We start from the raw sequence: 24,271 nt of genomic DNA, 5'->3' as shown, positions 1-24,271 counted from the left end.
TCAGAGCTATACTATTTAAAAATAAATAAATTTGGCGAGTGCTATACTATTTTTAAAAAGAAAATTCAGAAAGAATCTAGTATAGCCGGGCGGCTATACTCTTTATACAACTGCCCAGCGCCTATGCGCCACGTGTCAAACAAGCACAGACGGCGGCTGTACTTTTTTTAAATTAAAAAATTTGAAAAGACGAGTACAGCCGCACGGCGATACTACTTTAAAAAAACAATTAGGGAAAAACTGAGATTTTTTTAAGTACATATTATCATTTTTTTCAATAATATGTTAGAATTATGTGTATAATACGTGAATTTTGTGTCTTATTGAAATTCTTGTAAAAAACTGAGTGTATCAAACATGAGAAATACATGCGTACGTGTATAATACAATATTAAACGTGAAAGGGCTAAAATCTTTTTACGGGTAATAACTTTGAAAAAGTAAAAAATAAAAAAGGGCTCAAAAGATACTCGAGTAATGGGCTAATACTAACGGATAGGGCTCTTGAGCTATGGAGAAATTTAATTAAGACGCCCAAACGATTTCACAAAAGACTTAATAAATATAAATTAATTATTTTGTGGACTTTTTCTTTAATTTCTTATGTTAAATAATAATTAAAATATAAGTATTAGGCTAAGATATTGCTCAATTACGTATATTTAATTAAAGAAGTAGGCCAAAAAACAAAAGTAAAGAAACAAATTCTTTTAAAATTTAAAATTTTAGATAAAAATTTGCCAGATTAAATTTTTTTAATTTTGTTTGTCTGTCCTGAATGAGTTCTCATTCTTCTGAATTTATTGGCAAAGTCCAGAGTGCTCTGCCCTTGATATCTGGGAACATTTGTAAAATTCCTTTTACTATTGCTCGCCCAGCTTGCATTGTCGGGCCTTGGTGGTATTTCTGCCTGTTAATTCGAACATTCACAAAATTAACCTCTAATTGGAATCTGCAAATTGGATTAACAAAAGCAACTATTACTTAACAAAGGTTTTTACTATTACTCTTGGAGACATCTCCTGAAGGATAGATAAAAGAAAAGGAGAAAAGAAAAAGCTCATCACATATATATATACTCCTTGGTAGTCCTGGAAGCAAAGACAAAAGAAAAGGAGAGGAGAAAAGAAAAAGCTCATTACATATACTCCTTGGTAGTCCTGGAAGCAAAGACAAAAGAAAAGGAGAAAAGAAAAGGCTCATTACATATACTCCTTGGTAGTCCTGGAAGCAAAGAACAATGATAAAAGAAAAATATGTCTGATTCCCCATTCTTTTCGATCAGTCTTAATCTCAATGAACATAAGATGGTGTGTGAAGGACCAGGATACCATGACAAAATATGTGTTTTATTTAAAGAACAAATATTCGGTAAGTATGGTTAAACTCCTCAGTTCGGTTTTATAGCTGAAACTCAAAAAATTAAAAGAAAAACTAGTCCAAATGGCACAATGTGGATTCTGAATCAAAATTTGCGCTTCTACTAGAGACACAAACTTTTTGTTACCAACTAATAATGTGACAGTTTCTTATTCACCGATACAAGTCCGATAATACAAAAGCTTCATCATCTTCGTATAATTATAATACTGGTTAAACGTGTCATATAAACTATTGCCCAAAAAAAATATATATAAACGGGTCATATCAACTTCACAAACTTGCCAACATATGGTTTTGACCTTTATATTATGTCACATTCGAGTTCATGTGAGACAACATGGTAAACATAAACCTGCCAATTTTGCGTTAATTTCAGGACTTGTCGTCGTGTAGCTTCACAAAGTGCTACCTGTAATTGGAATAACTGAAACTGATTAACAAAACGCGAACAATAAAAAGGGAAAAAGAAAAGAAAACGCTCATTATACTCATGCACGCAAAGAACTATGGCAAACGAAAAATATATATGATTCCCCTAGCGGCTCATTCTACTTTTTAAACAGTTATTTGATGCTGAGCATGAATAACGTCGGTGAGAGAATCAGTTCAATTTTATATCTAAGAATATGAAAATGATCGAACTAGAGACATAACCTTTTGTTCCAACTAACAGATCCAGGTCCTTTGATCAAAGCTCTGAACAAAGGCCAAGGCGTGGTCACGTTCTCTTCATATAAATCCCCACAGTTTCTGATTAAAATTGCAGTAGATACATAAATATAGTGCTGAAGGTGAAGAATGGCAGGGGATGTTGCTCAATTTCTCCGGAATAAGTTCCTGGCATCTCTTAGGGAGACAGAATCTGAATTATCAGGTGCTGTTCTGATTTCTGATATGGGAGCAATCAAAGATATTGTAATAGATATAGATACGCGAAGACTTACGGAAGATTACTACCGCCGCTTTATATCTGTGCTCCTGGACCTCACCGACGCATTGACCAAGTGTCAGGTCTTCTCACATGAGTGGAAGAAGCATAGTCATCACAAGACTCATTTAATAGTCTTCAACCATTTGAGTTTGAGGAAGATTTGTTTCGTGCTGAAGATGAAGAAGCGGCTGGCTGCAATAAAACGCATCTTCGAGGATGAGTTCCTGGCATCTCTTAGGGAGACAGGCAATTGATGCATCTCTCTATTTAATTTATGCATGTTGCCTGCTTGACTACTTTCAGAAGGACATCTCGAATATATCACCGCTGCAATCGTTTCTTGTTGACGTAGCATTGGCAAAACCGTTGAGAACTGACAGGTATTCGATCGAGATCTCGTATGACTAACTCTTTAATGGATGTTCATATTATTTCTTTTTAGTTTACATTGAAGTTAACTTTTAATAGTAAGATAGCAAGAATTAATATATGTTGCATTAATTTATTGGATTTGAGCTTATTTGTTCTTGCTGTAGTAGCTAGTGGTAATCTTATTTATTCTTTTATTGGATTTTCAGCTGGCATTGTCTCATTAGGATGAAACGCACTCAGTCTTCTACAGGAAAACCTTATGCTTTTTGTATGGACCCATTACCACATTGTTTGCATGAGGTTGGAGATGTGGAAAAAGCAGTAAGACTTGCTCCTTAATTTTTTTTTTTTTCTTTCTTTCATAATCTCCAATCTCCATTCTCAATGGACCTATCACTTGACTTTTATGATATATATTATATATTATCAAACGAATGATATATCTTAAGATAATATTAATTCCTCAATTCTTATATATTTCTTAGGATAATCCAACATTTTACGGACGATTTTGTTACTACTTCATCTTGAGAGGTAAAGAATTTCATCCTTGTTTATACTTTAATTTCTTTTCTTCGTTATGTGCCCAAATTCATTCGAATTTTTTTTATACTCCTGTTATCATTTCATTTCCATATTTTTTATGCATTAATTAATGAGTTAGGATCGGAGGGACACATTTTGTAACACTTTTCGACACACACTATAGAACGTTGGATCTTAGAACTTTGGATGGCTCAAATTGCATCTCACTTACATTTAGTTTTATAAACATGACTCAAAGTTTCATTCAAAGCTTTCTTAATTTTCTAACAATTTCTATTGTTTTTTATTCATATTTTTCGTCGGAATTTCTACATTTGGGGACTGCTAATATTTCCGGAATGACCGACATTTAAGGCCTTACTGATTCTATGAGGTATTTATTGGCAGAGCTTCATGCTTCCATCCAAGCTAAATTATTCATCATGTTGTTATAAATAACCCTGTATGCATATGAAATTACAAATTATTGGTATCCAATCCTTGTAATTTGATATTAAATTATATAGGCTTATTTTCACAAAGGGCTTTTGTGGTTCACGAAATTATCATCTTTGGTCTTTAAGTTTTTTGTGACAAAGTTAGTCCTTAAAGTTACCCTGGGTTTATTAAATTGATTCATACCGTGAGATTTTGTCAAGTATTCTGTTGAACTGATGATGTGGAACCCAAATGTCCAATAATAATGTGGAAATTAAATAATATATATGTGTTTTAAAAATTTAAAATTGAAAGGATTAGGAAAAAAAATGAAAAAGTAAGAAAAAAAAAATATAGGTATTTGGGTGCAGGGCCTAGGTTGTGGGTCTGGGGTGGGGTGGGGTGGGGCCGGGGGATGGTGTGGGTTATGGGGTGTGGCTGAGTTGGGGAACATGGTGGCCAGGGTGGTTGCTTTTGGTTCTGTTGAGGTTGGGTCGTGCGGGGTCTGTCGATGGTTGTGGGGATGATCGGGGTGGGGGGAGAAAGGGAGAGAAAGGGAGAGAAGGAAAAAGAGAGAGAACTTGCAATGTGGAGATTTTGATTGTACATATTTGTTTCCATTACAGTGAATTAAGATTGCATATATGGGCTTAGCCAAGTTTGTTATAGTGGATGTGCTTCCCACTATGCACTTGAGTTCGAGTCCCTTCCATATAGTTTAGATTAAATTAAAGTAGAATATCGTTTTTATAAATAAATAAAAATCCTCTATATAAAAGATTTCATGAAAAATCTGAGAGAGAGAGAGAGAGAGAGAAGTTAAACATTTTCAAAACAATTTTTTGGTTTAGATCCACATGGCATGCTATTATTGGAGACATGGACTCCAAATACATGCCATATCATCAATTTAACAGATTTTTTTTACAGAATCTCACAATAGGGACTAATTTTATGCAGGATAATTTCGTAAAGTATCAAATGTGATAATTTCGTAAACAACATTTATGAAAATAAGCCAATTACATATTCTTCTTTTAGTATTTTATACTTTTGTTTTCCCTAACAGCGACAGACCAATCATAAAGGTTTTGAATCATCTTGGTCATTGGGAAATTTACAATCACCTTCCTGTAAAGTACGTAATGATCATCGAACTCAACTTCTTTTATTGCTCTCTCCCTCATAGATGGTATCATTTTTCTGTTGTGTGCTTTTATTTCTTTAAAATGTTTGATGAAAACCTTGCTTGCACTCACTCTCACATCTCACTATTTGTTGTATGATTAAATGGAAAGGAAAAAAAAAAAATGGCACTTTCATTTTGGCACATCTTTCCGTAATTTTTTCTCTCTTTAACCCAAGTTTGATAACTAATTTTTCATAAAAACTTGATTCTGTCAGTGTCAAATGCACCGAAGGGGCAATCCTCTCTGTACATGGGGAAGTTACGTTGTTATCAAGTCATAATTTCTGATTTTTTGTTTTTGTTTTTTTATATAAGCAAAGCGATAATGTGAAGGTGCCATAAAAATTTGAACCTAAGACCTCCACTAGTATGCAAGTTAAACTTCTTTTTTTCCTCCTTTGTACAAGTGACATTGATGTTTTTCATATTTCTAGCAGAAAAAAAGAACACTACTACAAAAAAGCAAAAAGACGACGGTAAATCACCGTCGTGTATTTGGTTTTTCAATGGTCGTGGAATCCACCGTCATCTTTTCCCTCATAAACCACGACGCTAAATAACCGTCGTTGTTAAACAATACAACGTCATCAAAAAATACAAAACGACGTCTTTGTACTGCAAAAAGATCTAAAAAAAGCAATCGATGATGATAATAGATGACCAATTCTCTAAAAAGACCGTCGTTAAAAAGGGAAAATATGACACATATTAAGAGAACAAGGCCGCAAGATAGACATACAACGACGACAATAAAAATACGCCGACGTTAAATATAATTTTCACGACAATAAAAAATATGACGTCTTTAAATACATTAGAAGACGACGTTATTGACCTACTACGTCGCACATATAAACACAACCGTCGTACAATTAATTTTCCACTTCGATTTTTTGATAAAAGATGACGTGGAAATAGTTGTCAGTGTCATTATTTACGACGTATGTGTTTCTATAGTAGACGTTGAAAAACTAAACAACGTCAGTTACAAATATATGAGAGTCGTATTAAAAAATTTATACGTCCTATTTTCAGAAACAAACAACGACCATAAATATTAGACGTTGTTAAATACAACAACGTCGGAAAACAATAAAAACAGACGTGTTTAGTCTGCTAAAGTTCTACAACGTCTCTTATTTACAAAAAACCGTCGTGAAATAAATTTTCCACTTCGATTTTATCTAAAAAAGATGACGTGGAAATAGTTGTCAGTGTCATTATTTACGACGTATACATTTATATAGTCGACGTTGTATTTATATGTATTCATTACTCACGACGCACTTAATAATATAGACGACGTTGAACGTCTAAACAACGTCGGTTCCAAATAAATGAGAGCCGTATTACAGAACATATAGACGGCGTAGATTATGATGGGAGCCGTATTACAAATAACGTCGTTTAATTGTTATTAGAAGGCGGTTATAATGAATTTCCGTCGGAATTAATTTCGTTCCTCTTCGTTTATAAAAGAACTTGCGACGTGGAAAATGTATGATGACGTCGTATTTTTTAACGTTCAGATTACATATCTCGTTTTTTAGACGTCGGTATTATGGGATTAGAGTCGTGTTATTTTGAATTACATGGCGGTTCTTTATCCTTCACCGACGTGATATCCTGAATAATTGCTTCACAATAGCGTCGTGGTTCTTCATTGTTACGTTGCTTTAAGACGTCGGTAAATATGCTGAATAACTGATTCACAATAACGTCGTGTTTTATTTGAACGTAGAAAGTGAAGAAATCACATTACAATATATTACAAAATTAATGTCATACACTGCCAATTACATAAGCATCATTCAATCCATATATCTTCACACCCATCTCGAATATTTTGACCGCCTAACTCACCTACCAGTTCATCAAATGTGTCAACATTTTGCATCCCTCTAGTAAATGGCTCACACTCAATTATCACATCACCTAATACTTCATCACCAATAACATCATTATATTCTCTACTAGGCATTGATAACACTACCGACCAACCACGATGCATCGGGTCGTCAACAAAAAATATTTGTTTGACTTGAGAAGCCAAAACAAATTGGTCATTCCTATGTCCAATTTTACTCAAATCTACAAGGGTAAATCCAAGTTCGTCGACTACAAGACCAGAACTATCTATCCAATCACACCTAAAGACTGGGATTGTAAACTTTTGGTAGTCAAGGTCCCAAATTTCTTGAATGACACCATAGAAACCCATATTTGAGAGAATTGGGTTTTTATCCTTGGCACTAGCAACTTGCATGGTATGTGCAAGTAAATAAACTCCACTATTTTGAGTTGTCCGCACATCATCTTGTGCCTTGATATTGAATTTAATACCTTTAATAAGATAGCTCCTATATAATGGCACTGACATGTTTGGACCAGCTGCTAGCCACCTTAAATTTTCTGATACGCCATGATTGTCTTCCTCAACTTCACTTTGAACCTGCAAATTAATCATATCTTAATTCATCCTAACATATAAATAAGAAGAAAATTAAAAGAGAAATACGTTATTCAACAACATATACCTTGAAGCGTAGCCATTGAATGAAAGTGCTATTGTGCTTATCCTGCAGCCACTTTGTTCTCTTTCTAAATTTTGGATAAGCAGTCTTGATGTGGATCATATGTTGCCTACATGACACGAAAAATTCAAGCATTACGGTCCCAAATATATAAGATAAACATAAGAAATAATTTTAAATGGAAACTTAAAGAATAAAACTCATATATGGAGGTTGGTATTGTATTTCCTTCTGGAAGCAAATCGCCTTGAAGTATCAATAATTCTGTAAAACAGACATCACTCATCCCATGTTTTGCCTTCAAATTATACAACTTCACTAATGCCGATAACTTCGTGTACTTTCTACAACCAGGGTACACTGGTTGATCTCCATCCCCAATCACATTGGCAAACTCATACGGATCCGAACCAAAATCACCAAAATCATTATCATCCATATCAATTTCTTCAGACACAAAACTGTACCTACTATGGCCATCATCTTCTTCAACATTTCTGCTAGCATTAGTAGTTGCTTCCCAAGGTTCTCCGTGAAATGTCCAATTCTTATAGCTTTGGTCAATTCCATTAAAGTATAAGTGATCCCTTATAATTCCAACCCCAAACAACTTCAAATTAACACATTTAACACATGGACAACGGATATGTGTTGTAGTTAGAAGATTTTCTACAGCAAAGTCCAAAAATGCTTCCACCCCAAACTCATATGCCTTCGATCTTCTATCCGAGTGCATCCATGACTTATCCATCTCCGACACTATAACCTATTATCTATAATAAAGTGAAAATACAGGCAATGACCATCACTATAGCAGATTATACAATGATCTAATCGCAAGTAATAAACAACAGAGACGACGGGTTTTAATCAAAAACAGACGTATTTGGCATATATAGACGACGGATTTTCAACAGACGTCGTCTATTATACGTAATACAAACGACGGTTTATGAAAAAACCGTCGTGTATAAGTAATACAACGACGGTAGTTTAAAAACACCGTCGTGTAATCGTCGTCGTACGCCTTAAAATTCGTCGTGTCTCAGTTTATTTTCAGAACACAAAACCCATTAGAGACACAACGTATATATGAAACCAAGCAAGAGACCAACATATACATGAAACCAAGCATGAAAACAATAAATCCATTCCCAATTCAACATAACATAGGGTGATTAAAAGATACGACAAAATTAAATCCATTCCCAATTCAACATAACAGATAATGTAATCCATGAACCCATTAAACAGAAAATCCATGAACCCATACCTATAAGCATTGGTGCACTTTGCACCTTCTCCAGAGCGGAAAATGACAAGATCAAATAAAGGTGTCCTTTTGCTGGAAATCATTTGGAAGTTGGTGATGTGTCTTTTTGTGTTGATTTCCAGCAAAAGTACACCTTTATTTGATCTTGTCATGAACCCATTAAACAGAAAATCCATGAACCCATACCTATAAGCACATTATTAACAGATCGCAAAGCATATACCTAAAACCCTTTAACAAAACAACCTAATATCATTCAATGAATTTACAAGGGGAAGATAGGGTTTGTACTTACAGGTTGGACGAGCTCACAGATTCGACGAGCCTGGAGAGTGCAACTTTTAATTAGAGCAGAAGTGAGAGAGCGAAATGTTATGTCGCGTGAAATCTGAAATTTTAGGTTTCAGGGATCAAAGTATAAGACTAAGAGCCAAATCTAAAAAAATTTAGGTCGCGCGAAAATTTTTAGAGCGCGCGCGTTATAAAACGTCGAAAGAAAAACCAAGGCGAAAGTTCTACAAGTACCGACGTAAATTTAATATTCCACGACGGAAACTTCATTTTTCGGATTAAGAACGTAAGGCCGTTCATTTTTCGGATTAATTTTAAATTTATTTTGAATTTTTTATATAACGACGACTGAAAAACCACGTCGGTGTTAAGAAATTAAAGACGTTGTAAATTATATAAACCGACTTACATATTAAAATAACGTCGTTTAAAGCGTAAACCATGTCGTATGTTTTACTGTACGACGTAAAATATGTATTCCACGACCCAACCACCGTCGTTAAAAATTAATACACTAAACCCATAAAATTAAATTATACAATTTAAAAAATTAAGTTTATAAAAGGTTTTATGGTTTTAAAGCCTAACATATAACATAGACTACCCAAAAATTATACTTTAAAAATAAACCCCAATAAATAACAACACTAATCTCTAAACCCTAGACTCTAAACCCTAAACCATTAAACTAGAAGTGATTTTATGACTCATCAAAACAATTTTGTTTTGGATGGTCATTTTAAATTTTTGTTATTCAAAATGAATTTTTTCAAGGTTTATGTGGAAGAAAATATATCAATGACTTCATAGGAGTTGACTTTTCAATTTTCTGATTTATTTTATATTTATTTTGAATATTTTGATATAAAAATAATAAAATATTCTTACCATACAACAAACCACGTCGGTGTTAAATAAATTGTAGACGTTGTAAATTGTAATAGACTACTAAGTCGTTAAAATGACGTCGTTAAAATGAGAAACCACGTCGGTGTTAAGAAATTAAAAACGTTGTAAATTATATAAACCGACTTACATATTAAAATGACGTCGTTTAAAGCGTAAACCATGTCGTATGTTTTACTGTACGACGTAAAATATGTATTCCACGACCCAACCACCGTCGTTAAAAATTAATACCCTAAACCCATAAAATTAAATTATACAATTTAAAAATTAAGTTTATAAAAGGTTTTATGGTTTTAAAGCCTACATATACCCTAGACTACCCAAAAATTATACTTTAAAAATAAACCCCAATAAATAACAACCCTAATCTCTAAACCCTAGACTCTAAACCCTAAACCATAAAACTAGAAGTGATTTTATGACTCATCAAAACAATTTTGTTTTGGATGGTCATTTTAAATTTTTGTTATTCAAAATGAATTTTTTCAAGGTTTATGTGGAAGAAAATATATCAATGACTTCATAGGAGTTGACTTTTCAATTTTCTGATTTATTTTATATTTATTTTGAATATTTTGATATAAAAATAATAAAATATTCTTACCATACAACAAACCACGTCGGTGTTAAATAAATTGTAGACGTTGTAAATTGTAATAGACTACTAAGTCGTTAAAATGACGTCGTTAAAATGAGAAACCACGTCGGTGTTAAGAAATTAAAAACGTTGTAAATTATATAAACCGACTTACATATTAAAATGACGTCGTTTAAAGCGTAAACCATGTCGTATGTTTTACTGTACGACGTAAAATATGTATTCCACGACCCAACCACCGTCGTTAAAAATTAATACCCTAAACCCATAAAATTAAATTATACAATTTAAAAAATTAAGTTTATAAAAGGTTTTATGGTTTTAAAGCCTAACATATACCCTAGACTACCCAAAAATTATACTTTAAAAATAAACCCCAATAAATAACAACCCTAATCTCTAAACCCTAGACTCTAAACCCTAAACCATAAAACTAGAAGTGATTTTATGACTCATCAAAACAATTTTGTTTTGGATGGTCATTTTAAATTTTTGTTATTCAAAATGAATTTTTTCAAGGTTTATGTGGAAGAAAATATATCAATGACTTCATAGGAGTTGACTTTTCAATTATCTGATTTATTTTATATTTATTTTGAATATTTTGATATAAAAATAATAAAATATTCTTACCATACAACAAACCACGTCGGTGTTAAATAAATTGTAGACGTTGTAAATTGTAATAGACTACTAAGTCGTTAAAATGACGTCGTTAAAATGAGAAACCACGTCGGTGTTAAGAAATTAAAAACGTTGTAAATTATATAAACCGACTTACATATTAAAATGACGTCGTTTAAAGCGTAAACCATGTCGTATGTTTTACTGTACGACGTAAAATATGTATTCCACGACCCAACCACCGTCGTTAAAAATTAATACCCTAAACCCATAAAATTAAATTATACAATTTAAAAAATTAAGTTTATAAAAGGTTTTATGGTTTTAAAGCCTAACATATACCCTAGACTACCCAAAAATTATACTTTAAAAATAAACCCCAATAAATAACAACCCTAATCTCTAAACCCTAGACTCTAAACCCTAAACCATAAAACTAGAAGTGATTTTATGACTCATCAAAACAATTTTGTTTTGGATGGTCATTTTAAATTTTTGTTATTCAAAATGAATTTTTTCAAGGTTTATGTGGAAGAAAATATATCAATGACTTCATAGGAGTTGACTTTTCAATTTTCTGATTTATTTTAAATTTATTTTGAATATTTTGATATAAAAATAATAAAATATTCTTACCACAACAACAAACCACGTCGGTGTTAATAAATTGTAGACGTTGTAAATTGTAATAGACTACTAAGTCGTTAAAATGACGTCGTTAAAATGAGAAACCATGGCGGCTATTTAACTATACGACGTAAAATATATATATCAACGACTTAACCGCTGTCGTTACATAAACGTCGTCGATGATACCCTGAACCCTTAAGAAATTGAAGATGTTGTAAACCATAAACGACTCAATTGTTCAAAGAACGTCGTCTAACTATATTTTTACGTCGTAATTGTTTAAAACACGAAACAACAAAATACGACGGTTTGTGACTTTATTAGGTCGTTGGAAAAGTATTACACGTCGGTTAAGCAATTTGTATGTTTGTTTTTTTTTTAATTTAAGAAAACCTCAACAAATTTTTACATTACATATTATAGAGAAAATTTGTACATTATACATAAATATCAAGTGTTCAATAATTGCCCTGTTTAATAATTTGGAAAACAAACTCTGCCCATTCATTCCGGACTTCATCAATGGCTTCTTGGGGGTATGAAGCTTCCTGGTTTCCCTTGGCATACTGCATAAACAATGACTATTAGGGTTTATAAATAAAAAGAAATTCAATCACAGACGACGATATTTTTCATAACCGACGTAGTATATCCATTCAACGACGTTAATTTTACATGACCGTCGTTGATAATACAAAAAACGACGTGAAATGTATGAAGGTAATTTCTTCTTACCTTATTCTCAAACCCCAAGGAAGGATCCATGATGATGTCCCTCATGAAGCGCATCACATAATACCCGCATTCGACATTGCTGGGTTGCTTTGGTGTGCCTGAGAGAGTTTTCCAAATTACATTTTTACGTCCTGCTCGGCCTATGTGGGTATTATATATTTTTAAAGCACTGTTCACGATGTTTTTCGCCTCTTCGTCGACCACACGATGACCTGGCAGAGGATCCAGAAAATAGACGGTCTCCTTCTTTGCTCTTACAATCAGCAGGATCCAATGACGGCTGCACAAAATTAATATAAAAACGACGGTTATTTACAAAAACGACGTATTATAGTATTTCACACGACGAAATAAAGTAGATAACGACGACATTATATATTTATCACGACGACAAATAAATACCGACGTGGTTAGTAGTTTCAAACGACTAAATAAAATAAAACACCGACGTGGTTAGTTTATAAGCTGTCATTTATTGAAAATCATAAAAACAAAATCCTAAGGAGACTAACCCTGGATTGTAAGGCATCATGAAAAGCTGTTCACCGTCTGTCTTCTGAAGTCGAGCTGCTACCAGTCGTGATCTTTCAGTTATTGTGCCAGAGTTGGCACTAATTGTAGCAGGGTCAATAAAGCCAACCATGCTGCACATATTGGCTTGTTTCAAAACATCGTGTAAGTACCTAAATACATAAAATAATATAAACAAGTCAGCACAAACAAACACGACGGTTATGTATAAAAAAACGACGTATTATAATATTTCACACGACGTACTGAAATAGATGAGGACGTTATAATATATTTATCACGACGGTAGTTAGTTAAGACGACGTGGTTAGTTAGTTAAGACGACGCAATATATAAACCAACGAGGTATTATTTTAGAAGTACAAACCTCATATATACAGCCAATACAGTAGCTCCAATTTCTTCCATGCCTGCAAATTGTGTAATATCTTCAGGCAGGAGGAAGGTATCGCGCTCACCACCAAACACCTCCTTATCAATTGTAAATTGGAGTGTCTTATCCTCAGGCAGGAGTGTCGTTTCCACAAAACGACAAAGGGTTTTTAAAGAAGATGGCGCCTCCATATTTGAATAAGCACCAACTTCAATAACCTGTTTAAAGAAATAAAAAAAATGACGTGGTAATTCAATAAAGACGACGGTTTAAGTAATAAAACGTCGTCTTAAAAGTATTTAAACGACGGTGAAAAAACTGTCGTGGTAATTCAATAAAGACGACGGTTTTATGAATAAAGCGTCGTCTGAAACCATTTAAACGACGGTGCAAAAACCGTCGTTTAAATATTTTATTACGTCTTAAAAAAATTCCGCCGTCTAAGTTTTAAACAAACGACGGATTAAATAAAAATATCGACGTCTGAAATTTTGAAAAACAAATAAAAAAGGCAAAGTTATGTGAACATACCTTGTCGTCATGCTTTTCTTCATCTTCTTTCTCCTTTTCTTCTTCCTTCTCTTCATCTCTTTTTTCTTCTTCCTTCTCTTCATCTGGCTGATGTTTCCCCATTTTGGCAGTATCATCCTCCAAATGTAGGGATCTCACATCACCTCCAGAGCAGCTAGCTTTGTCAGACATTGGATTTTTGGGGCTTTGGCTAATTCTTGGTTTAAGCATGCTTGGATCAAAATTGGGAATTAATTGGGAAAGCTGACTCAGGAAATGCTCCCTCTCAGCCTCTACCAATTGTTTTGTCCTAGCCTCCATCCTTAAGGCCTCTTCCCTTGCCTTAGCCTCCATCTTTTTAGTCTCTTCTTGAAGGAGAACTCTTAAACTGTCCTTCAAACGGTCGTCAAAGCTCACCCTCTGTGGTTTGGGCAAATTGAAATATTGCCTTGGGGAAACACCAGCACCAACTCCCCTCAGTCTGCCTGGATGCTCGGGGCCCAAAGCCATGGTCAGCACATCATTGCTGCCATCTACTCTGACTTTGCCTTCCGAGACTTGTTTCTGCAATTCATCCTAAAAAAAGATAAACAAAAAAACACACGACGGTTATTTATGTACAAACGACGTATTATATAATTTCACACGACGCAATAACGTATAAACCGACGTTATTATAACTTATCACGACGGTAGTTATACCGACGTGGTTATTTATTTAAAACGACGAAATGAATAAACAACCGACGTCTTATGCTATAATTAAAGATAACAGAGTAGTGATTCCTATTTAGACCGTTAACGACGTTTTTAAAAAATTTTCGACGTGGTAATATCATTCACACGACGCGAAAATGAACCACCGACGTCTTATGCTGTAATTACAGAAAACATAGTAGTGATTCCTATTTAGACCTTTAACGACGTTTTTAAAAACTTTTCGACGTGGTAATATCATTCACACGACGAAAAATATAACATACGACGTAATAAGAATAATTCACAGTTTAATAAAAATTTAAAACAGAGTGATAGTAGGCTTACAATTAATTTTGCTTTCTCTGCCACCTTTGGATCAGGGATGTTACCATGTTTGTCCTGTCTAGCTCTCTTCCATAAGGTAGATCGATCAATTTCTACCCCAGGCATGGTTTCCTCCAATTGATCCTCCAATCCAGCATATCCTTTTCGAGACAATCGATGATTGTACTCGAGTTTCTCCCTAATCTGTGCATGTTGAGAATGCACAGACTCAAAATCTTTGGATAGCCTTGAAGCTACAAAGGCATCCCATTGTGATTTCTCTATGAATTTATATGTTTCAGGGGGTTGGCTTAATTTCTCCCTGTCATTGGTGTATGGAAGGATATAATGCCTCGTTAGTGTAGACTTGAAATCCTTCCATTTCTTGGAAGCAGAAGCTAAAACAGAGGTCTTGCCCCCTTGGCCTACGACAAAAGCCATGTCAACTGCTTCCCAAATCTGCTCCTTTATATCCTTGGGGATTTGGGACCATTTCTTGTCCACAAGTGGGATCCTGGAGCGTGCCAACACACCAATATACGACTGCATCTCAATATGTGCTTGGCCAACACCTTTCCCCCTTTTATTGTACTCAACAATTGGCCTCAGTTTCTGAAGCTTTCTCTTCACAACACGAGGCATTGTGCTCATACCTCGACCAGTCTTTGAATCATCTGAGATTGTTGTCTGGCTGGTTTGTTCTGTCTCAGCAGATGATGAAGCAAACTTCATCTTCTTCGAAGACTTCATCTCCTTCGAAGACTTATCTTGAGGAGCTACCATTCCAAGCTTCTTGGAGCCAGAATCCTTAGTTTGTTGTTGAGAAACCATTTTAACAGACAAAACTGCAAGTGAAAATATTTCAGGAAAACATTAAGAACACAAACGACGGTATTAAAAAAATACGACGTATGATATGATTTTAGACGACGCAATGAAATAATCTCAGACGTAATAAATGTTTAAAACCATTATTTATATAACGTCGTGGTATATATGTTCACACGACGTCAATAGTAATACACCGTCGTGGTAAACTATTATTTATATTTTATCGTCTATATTAGATACCAACCCTAGTTTCTTTTTCTTTATATTTTATCAAATAAGGGAAAAACAAAAACCATTGTTCAGCGAAATCAAACCTGCAATTAAACAAGCATATAAAAAAAGACTATTATTTTAAAAACAACTTTGTCAATTTTCAGACGACGCTAGAACAACTGACGAACCGTCGTGGTCTACCGTCGTCTTATTTAGTTGATGTAGTTGTCTTCAAAGTTGGAAACTTTCTCTCTTTGTCTGTATATTTTATCAAACTTGGAAAGAAGTAAAATGATTTTGGCCAGAAAAAAGGTAAAAAGATTTTTCAAACAAAAAACGTATGAGCATGCAAAACAGTAACCAAAATAGTGAAAATGAAAGCTTACCTTTTGCGTGCAATGAAAGCAAGAGGAAGATGATCGATGTTTAAGTTCAGAGACGACGAAGAAGACGAGAGGAAGACGATGAGAAACTCTGACAATGCTCTGACAAGGAAAAAAGACGAAAAGGTTTCTCTGGGAGATTGAAATTTTTAATCGGGTTTGGAAACAGTGCATGTGTAAGTCGAAAAGTTGCTTACATATAAAACCATTTCAAAAAAATAATACGGCGGTTACATTTAACTACGTCGTTTTTAACTAAAACGACGCAATATTTTTCATTCGACGTGGAATCATTTCATTTAACGTCGTTAGGTTTAATATAACCGACGTGGATTTTAATTTTTAAATTATGAATAGAATTTTTTTTCCCGTGACCTTTCAGTTTATTTTTCAATTACAGTGCGTTATAAATAGAGTTTTTTTTCCGGAGGAAATTTAAAACGAAGGAAATTAATATTCTGCAATATGTAAAGTTTCTTTTTTGGATGACAGATTTAAATAAAATAAGAATATAAAAACAACAAATGTGTAAGTCAAGTAGACGAAAAGTTGCTTACATATAAAACCATTTCAAAAAAATAATATGGCGGTTACATATAACTACGACGTATAAATTACAAAATACGACGGTACATTTAACTTCGGACGTGGTAAATAAATACGATAGTAGTTTGTAGGTACCGTCGTAGTAAACTCAAAAATTAAAGTACATAAGTAATAACTCGCGTCATGGTATATTATTTAACACGTCGTTTTTATTAATTTACCGACGTGGATTTCTGTAATATACGTCGATCATACCGACGTTGATTTTACAATTTAAACGGCGGTTTGTTTGTAAGGACCGCCGTTGGTTTTAAAAATTTATTCTATAAATTTGTCGCTTTCATTCATTTTCGGTTTACATTTAAGGTTCCAAGTTCTTCCTCTCTCAGTCTCTCATGTCTCAAAGATAATAATTTGGATGTTTTCTCAAAGAGAAATTGAGCTTACTCGCATCAAATATATGTCCACAAGAAGAAGCTTGTCAACTAGCCTTCTCACTTCCTTGATCAAGCCTGATAGGACACTTAGTGCTTCTGAATACTCCTTGCTTTCCATCAAAAGAGATGCAAGCCTGGCCTCCACTCGCTGTCGAAGGAAAGTTCGCTTCTCAGGGAAATCTGAAGATCAGATGTGCCTGATCCTCTGCTTGATTTTCTTGCCTAAGAAGATCCGTCGGATTTATTGTGATAGCCTCTTCCTTTATCCGTAGAGCTTCAGAAGAAGAAGATGGGTTTCAAGAATGCGATAAAGAATAGAAATGGCTTCAGATGGCCTCTAAAGCATGAGCAATTGAATCAGTAGTTTCTGGGAGATATGATGAAGACATTGTCAATGCTTTGAACTACACAAGTCCTGCAGAAAGATATGTTAAAGAAACTGAAACAACGGCGGTTTTCTGTTCTACCGTCGTCTTTTCTCGTCGTCTATATTAAGTTACGATGGCGGTAGATTTATAATTACCGACGTAGATTATTTTGTTAAACGTCGTTAAGTGTACTACAACCGACGTGGATTTTAATTTTAAATTATAAATGGAGTTTTTTTCCCCGTATTCTTTCAGTTTTAGTTTTCAATTCCAAAGCGTGATAAATAGATTTTTCTTTCCCGAGGAAATTTAAAATGAGGGAAATTAATGTTCTAGAATTTGTAAACTAACACGACGCAATATTTGCAAATCTGTGTCATCTGTTAAGATTATGATGTGGAACAGAGTTCCATCTGGTAAGATTTCGTAACCCTTGGGATCTCAGACAAAACTGATTATGTCGGCGGTGTTCTATATAAACCGTCGTGGTTATTTCAATTCTTGTCATTAAGTAGATCTACCGACGTAGGATAAGAAAATCAAAGAAAAAAATTGTTAACAAAAATTCTTATTAAGACGACCGTTAAAATTAAAGGTACGACGTATAAAATGAATAAATACGACGATAAATTTTATTGTACGATTTAAAGATAACGTAGTAGAACTATACGAGAATGACGTCGATATATTTATATTTTCCGTCGTTGTAAATTAATTTAATACGGCGATATTTTGTATTTTAAAGCCGTGGATTTGTTTGTAATTATACGGCGTCTTATACGAAAACCTCGTCGTCTTATTTTATGAGTAAAAACGGCAGTTTTTATTGAAATCGTCGTCTTTACTTTCTACGTCGGTCGATTCATAACTTCTGCCGTTCTTTGTTGGCATTGATTTTACACTGAGGAAATCTGTTTCAAATAGACGTCGGTTGTTTAATTATGTACGTCGTTGTTTTTGAACAGCCATTTGAAACTCCATTTTTTAGTTGTCTAAGGTTGTATTACACGACGGTGTTTTTAGAACCGTCGTCTTTTTATAAACCACGACGGTTTTCACTTAGACCGTCGTTGTTTTCTGGTCGTCTTTTTCACTTTTTGTAGTAGTGGAAGAAGAGTTATGATCATCAATTTTGATTACTTTTTTTTAGTACAAGCTATTAGGGAGGGGATTTATAAGTAGAGAGATTCACTATTATACCCAATATAGAAGCCCAAATTATAGAAAAAATCTTATATAAAATGGACTTTAGAAACACACCCAAAGCTCATTACATAACAAAAAGGTTTACTTCTTTTAAATTACAAAATTGCCATTCATTTCCTAACACAAACTCAACCCCAAAACCTCATTAAAGAACCCAAAACACTCAATAGGGCATCAAAGTAATTTAATAATCAAAATTAAATTCAATAGAGCCAGCTGTCATTTTTTGGGTTTATTTTATAGAAATTAAATAGTGTAGGGTTTATCTATATTATTAGTCCTCAGAATTGGTATATATGACTAAATATCTATTATAAGTATTCATTGAGTGCCTGAGAATTTTGAACTTTGCCCGTACGGGTAGAAATGAAAGAGCAAAAGCACCTGAGTTATACCCTTCACTGGCTATGTTTTGATTACTTTATATATATATATATAATTATTTATTTATCATTCACACACACATGCACACGCACAGACTTACGCGTACCCTAATTTTATGTCTCCTTGGTATACATGTACAACATCAATTCAATTTGTTTTCTTAACTTGCCTATCTTTGATCCAAGTGGAAATCGTGGGGTGACAAAAAATACGATGGAAGATGGAAAAGTGAGGTTCATTTTTCTTCCTCTACATGTGTTTTTGTTTTCGTCAGATATGCATGCATTGGTTAATATTTCTATGATTGGCATTTGAAATCAGGTTTAATGTTATTTATACTATATTTATTCATTAGATCACCTTTTATATTTATTTTTTCTGTTGGGATTGCTTTGATTTTCCTTTACAAATATTTTTTTTCAAATAAGTGGATGTGGATCCCTGTAATAGAGGTGACACCATCAGTGTATGTGGGACCTATCGTATTAAAGAGGTTGTCAGCAATATAATTAGTAAATGTGATCCAAATTGTCCCTTCATTTGAAGATCACATTGCTGACCATCTCCCTAGAAGAGGATCCACCACTATATGGGGGATCCATCCATATTAAAGAGGTGGTAAGTAATAATGTTGTACAAATAGCAAAAGCCATTACTAAAAAATTTCTATAAAAAATTTCTGTGCTAAATTGAGTTAATTGCAGACACCCACGAACCCATCTTTCATAGACGATGGACGCCTCGAAGTTGTCGGTTCCAAATATGATTTTTGGTACGGGGGCATAGACTGGCCTCTCCTTGATCAGGTCATACATCATCTTGAATTGATATTTGTTCAGATTGCAGCATCCATTTCAGAGAGAGGATTACCAAACTTATATCTATTTTTTTTTTAAAAATTTACTTACCGCTATTTTTAATTAAGGTACGAGGAATTCGCTTCGAGTTTATAGAGGGCGCAGGAGGGGTTGTGGGCTTAAGAATTGATGAAGGAATGTCGTTTGGTATCTGTATTGAGGATTTGGTTGAGATTGAAATCTCTTACCACGGTCAAGTCAACATTCTCGCCCTTCCAGATTGCGCAGCAAAAAGTATCCATCTCTCCACACAATCCAGTGTTTCCCAAGCTAACGCTAAGGATTAGTCTGAAAGACGTAAGAAATTTAATGCAACAGCAGCAAGTCTAGGCTTGATTTTGCTTGATTGATTGATGCTCGCTGCTTTAACTCATCAGTTTGAGATTATTCAGTTTTTAGCGCACACTTTCAAAATCCCCTGTGATTGTAAATATTACACTGAAGCAAGCACTCCCTATCATACAACTAGCTCCTATATATCTTTCTTTATATTTTATTTTCTCCAAATCTCCTTGAAGTTGTGGATGTGAAGTATTTACATTGTGTTGTGACTTTGGCATATATGATATATCCTGCCAAGCTCAGCCAAGCAGAGCACAACATGAATATATTTTATTTATTTATTTTACAACTCATTCATGCTCATGTCACATATGATATATCCTGCCGGTATCTGATACAAGACGATACAGGCTCAATATGATGCCCGAACACTATTAAGATGAACACAGCATGCGCAGGACTTTGTCATATCCTGCCAAGCAGAGCACAACATGATTTATTCTACCCCTATTCATGCTTATTTCACATTGATGAGGTACTGTAGGAGGAAAAATTGTAAAGCTTTTTCAGATATCTTAGGAGAATTTAGAGCACTTGAACAAATGAAAATGACAATAAACACAGGTGACAAACAACGATGAGCAAAGGCAATAGAATAGCCATTATGAACTGATGGACAAAGTATAAAAACATGACAGTATGGAAGGCCCAAGTCGAAAACGAGTTATTTAACAAACAAAGAAAACAAGAGGGCCTTTGTTATCTAGCAAGTGTTTGTTGTGGAGCTGGAAGGCTATACAAGGATTTCAGCTGCCTGCTAATGAGCTGTTATGCATAGCCAGTTGAAGTTCCAAATCATCAGACCACCATTGCTCTAATCCGTGAGCCTCCGAAAACTTCTGGTTTCCCTTTGACATCACAAACAGCTTTGCTGATGCTTGACCATTTGTTGGACGCACATTCTCCTTGTCAGCATTGTTTACTTCACCTCCATCATGCTTAGTATCAGAACAGCAGATGTAGTCATTGTTATTTACATAAAAATGAGGAACCCATTTTCTCAAGGATTCTTCAAACCCGAAAAATTTGGCATCCAATTGTTCAATCCAAAACCAGAAGTCCTATCTCCCTCTGCACTGCTGATCCGAGCTCCACTTCTCAAAGGGAGCATTGACTTCAATCTCTTCCAAGCAAATCCTGCTCTCTCCCTCTCCAATGATCATTGCTAGTGAAGCAGAAGGCGGATTGAACAAATGAGTTTCCACATACATCCCTTCTTTCGCTATTGTGCTTTTCTCACTTGGAGAGCAAATCCAGCCCCCAATGAATGTCCCGCAATACATACATTAGTGCTTCCATACCTTTCAGCAACTGATTTCAGAGCCTCCATAGCTGCTTTGAACCTAACAGAACCCTTTGAGCTCTCCCAAGCAAGAAAACGAAGGTCGTCTTCAATATCCCTTCGCATAGTTGGGCCTTTGAGCAATGTTCCTAGAACTGCCTTTGGTGCACCGCTTGGTCTGATGAGTACAAAGTCAGCAAGTGCTGCAGATCGATCCCATTCCAAAATTGCCCCAAATATGGATCCATCTCTTTCGTCGATTAAGGTTTTGGATAGTTTATACTTAAAGGGTATCCACCACTTAGGAGCTAGAGCATTTGCTTCATCTCTATTCTCTTGTCTGTTGAGTTCAAGAAAATATATTGCTTGTATGAAGCATGCGATTACCGTTGGTTTATAATTCCCGTCCTTCCTGTATGAAAAGAAATCTAGTCATTTACCAAATTAGTGGCAAATGTTTTTTCATCCCCTACTACATGAGAGTTGTGTCATGTCATATGATGGAGACAAGCATAAGTATACCCACCAATTCTGCCTAATAAATTTGAAACAAAGCAGCATTTGATTTTAGAAATGTCAAAAGCATTCTTTGTACATTTTTGTCTTTGTAAATTATGCTCAATTAATTCTAGAAAACATGGCATGATGCCAAAACAACCAAACAAACACAATCAAAATGATGCCTCCAACCAACCAATACAAACTTAAAAGGAATTGACATTTTGAAGATTCAGCATTTTGTGGTAGAGCACATGTTCCAAATTGGCAGTGGAATTCCTCTTCTTTATATTGGTAGCAACTTGAAGCCTATCGCCCCCAAAACAAAATATTAACTTAAAAAAACAAATTAATCTATTTGAAATACAGCTAAGTTATGAAATGAGAGATGGGTCGTTCGTGCTATCCGAGGATGGGTTACCCTCTCTTTTGGTGTGTGTGCTATCCAAGGATGGGTTACCCTGTCCTCATGTCCCTGAGAGCATCCACAGTTGGGGGAAAAAGAGGAGGGGGGGCTGTATTTTCGGGGTTGTAAAAGCCACTTTCACATCCCCTTTACACTTCCCGGAGGGTGTAAATACGTTTTTTGCTCAAATGGGAAATAATGTAAATCTAAAAATGCATATTCTATTTGTTTATGATAATTCATTTTTGTTTTTGTGTGTGTGTGTGTGTGTTTTTTTTTTTTTTTTGTGTTTTAACTTTCTAAAATTAATTTTTTGTGTTAGATTTATTTTATTTTTCCAAATAAATGGACCTAAAAAAAAATAAATTTGGAGAACATATGATTTTACCTACAAATTAAATTCGGGGTTGTAAAAGCCACTTTCACATCCCCTTTATACTTCCGGGGAGTGTAAACACGTTTTTTTGCTCCAATGAGAAACGATGTAAATCCAAAAATGCATATTCAATTTGTTTGTGATAATTCATTTGTGTGTATGTGTGTGTGTGTGTTTTAACTTTTTAAAATTAATTTTGTATGTGTTAGATTTATTTTATTTTTTCAAATAAATGGACCTAAAAAAAATTTGGAGAACATATGATTTTACCTACAAATTAACATAAAAAAATCTATGTAGAAATTTATAATTTATTTTAAACATTTTTAGGTATTTTTTCTAATATTTCAGACCATTAGAAGTGCAATTCAAATTGCATGAAATCTGGACCTTCCATTTTGAATTCCAATCCTTCTCTTTCCCTTTTTCTCTTATGGGTCCCGCCTGTAAAGGATGTAAGAGCATCCACAGTGAGAGGGTGTATAATGAGGTGTATGTTAAATATGCATCCTTTGTAATCGGAATCACTCGCAATGGATGTTGGCGAGTCATATTAGGATATTTCTTTCTTATTCTATTATGATTTTATTTATTCCTTTTTTTTATATAGATATTATGTAATTAGGACTTTTCTTATTTCCTAGTATAACCCTACTAGGGTTTGTAACCTTGTATTATAAATACCTCCTTACGGAGAATGAAATACATCTGAAAATATTCTACCCATATTATTTGACTTGGCATCAGAGCCGACTTTCTGGTGACCTGTGTGTGTTGTGCCCACTCGTGTTCTATTGTGTGCCCTAATTTCTTTTAGGGTTCTTGTGCCCGTGCCTGTGCTGTGTTTGTCGTATCTGCTTCGTATTGTGTTTTTCCGCAGCTATCATGGGTGATGATTCCAAAGTCGTGGTGTGTGCTAGTGCGTCTGCAACAAAGGAGGAACGTCCCTCGCGTGATTACTCTACCTCGATTACTTCTGACAAATTGGATGGCTCCAATTATGCCTCTTAGTCTCGTGGTGTGCATATTACGATTACTAGCCATCGTATGGCAAGTTGAATCAATGGGAAGAAGCTTGCTCCATCTTCAAATTCCACTGCCTATGCCGAATATGAAGAAGATAATTGCCTGGTGTAGTCATGGCTTCTCAATTCCATGACTAAGCCAGTTCGTGCCTTGTTTGAACATGATGCTATTGCTTTTGCTATATGGGAGGCCGCCCGGAAGACCTATACTGTGACTCAGAATAGTTCTCGTTTGTTTCAAGTCTGAC

At 34.6% G+C, this 24,271-nt stretch overlaps 1 protein-coding gene and 1 pseudogene across 1 annotated transcript; one reads left to right on the top strand and one right to left on the bottom strand.

The window, feature by feature from the left end:
• On the top strand, window positions 2,024-20,381 carry LOC109950636 (diacylglycerol kinase 5-like). Its single transcript, XM_020570240.1, has 8 exons — window positions 2,024-2,694; window positions 2,893-3,007; window positions 3,172-3,220; window positions 3,587-3,605; window positions 4,719-4,782; window positions 19,784-19,855; window positions 19,942-20,043; window positions 20,163-20,381. Exons 1-8 carry the CDS (start codon window positions 2,531-2,533, stop codon window positions 20,379-20,381), a joined length of 804 nt encoding a protein of 267 aa, XP_020425829.1. The 5' UTR covers window positions 2,024-2,530.
• On the bottom strand, window positions 21,045-22,687 carry LOC18767787 (annotated as a pseudogene).

This window comes from Prunus persica, chromosome G8, assembly GCF_000346465.2.
Source record: "Prunus persica cultivar Lovell chromosome G8, Prunus_persica_NCBIv2, whole genome shotgun sequence".
In the NCBI taxonomy this organism is placed as follows: domain Eukaryota; kingdom Viridiplantae; phylum Streptophyta; class Magnoliopsida; order Rosales; family Rosaceae; genus Prunus; species Prunus persica.
Note: the sequence above shows the minus strand (reverse complement) of the source record. Positions and strands in the feature narration are given on the sequence as shown.

Bases quoted from the DNA above. Each gene is read 5' to 3' on its own strand.
- LOC109950636 (XM_020570240.1), top strand. From the start codon at position 2,531: ATGAGTTCCTGGCATCTCTTAGGGAGACAGGCAATTGATGCATCTCTC. The intron at 19,856-19,941 runs GTAAGTAATAAT...AGTTAATTGCAG, and splicing joins CCATCCATATTAAAGAGGTG to ACACCCACGAACCCATCTTT. The intron at 20,044-20,162 runs GTCATACATCAT...TTTTTAATTAAG, and splicing joins ACTGGCCTCTCCTTGATCAG to GTACGAGGAATTCGCTTCGA.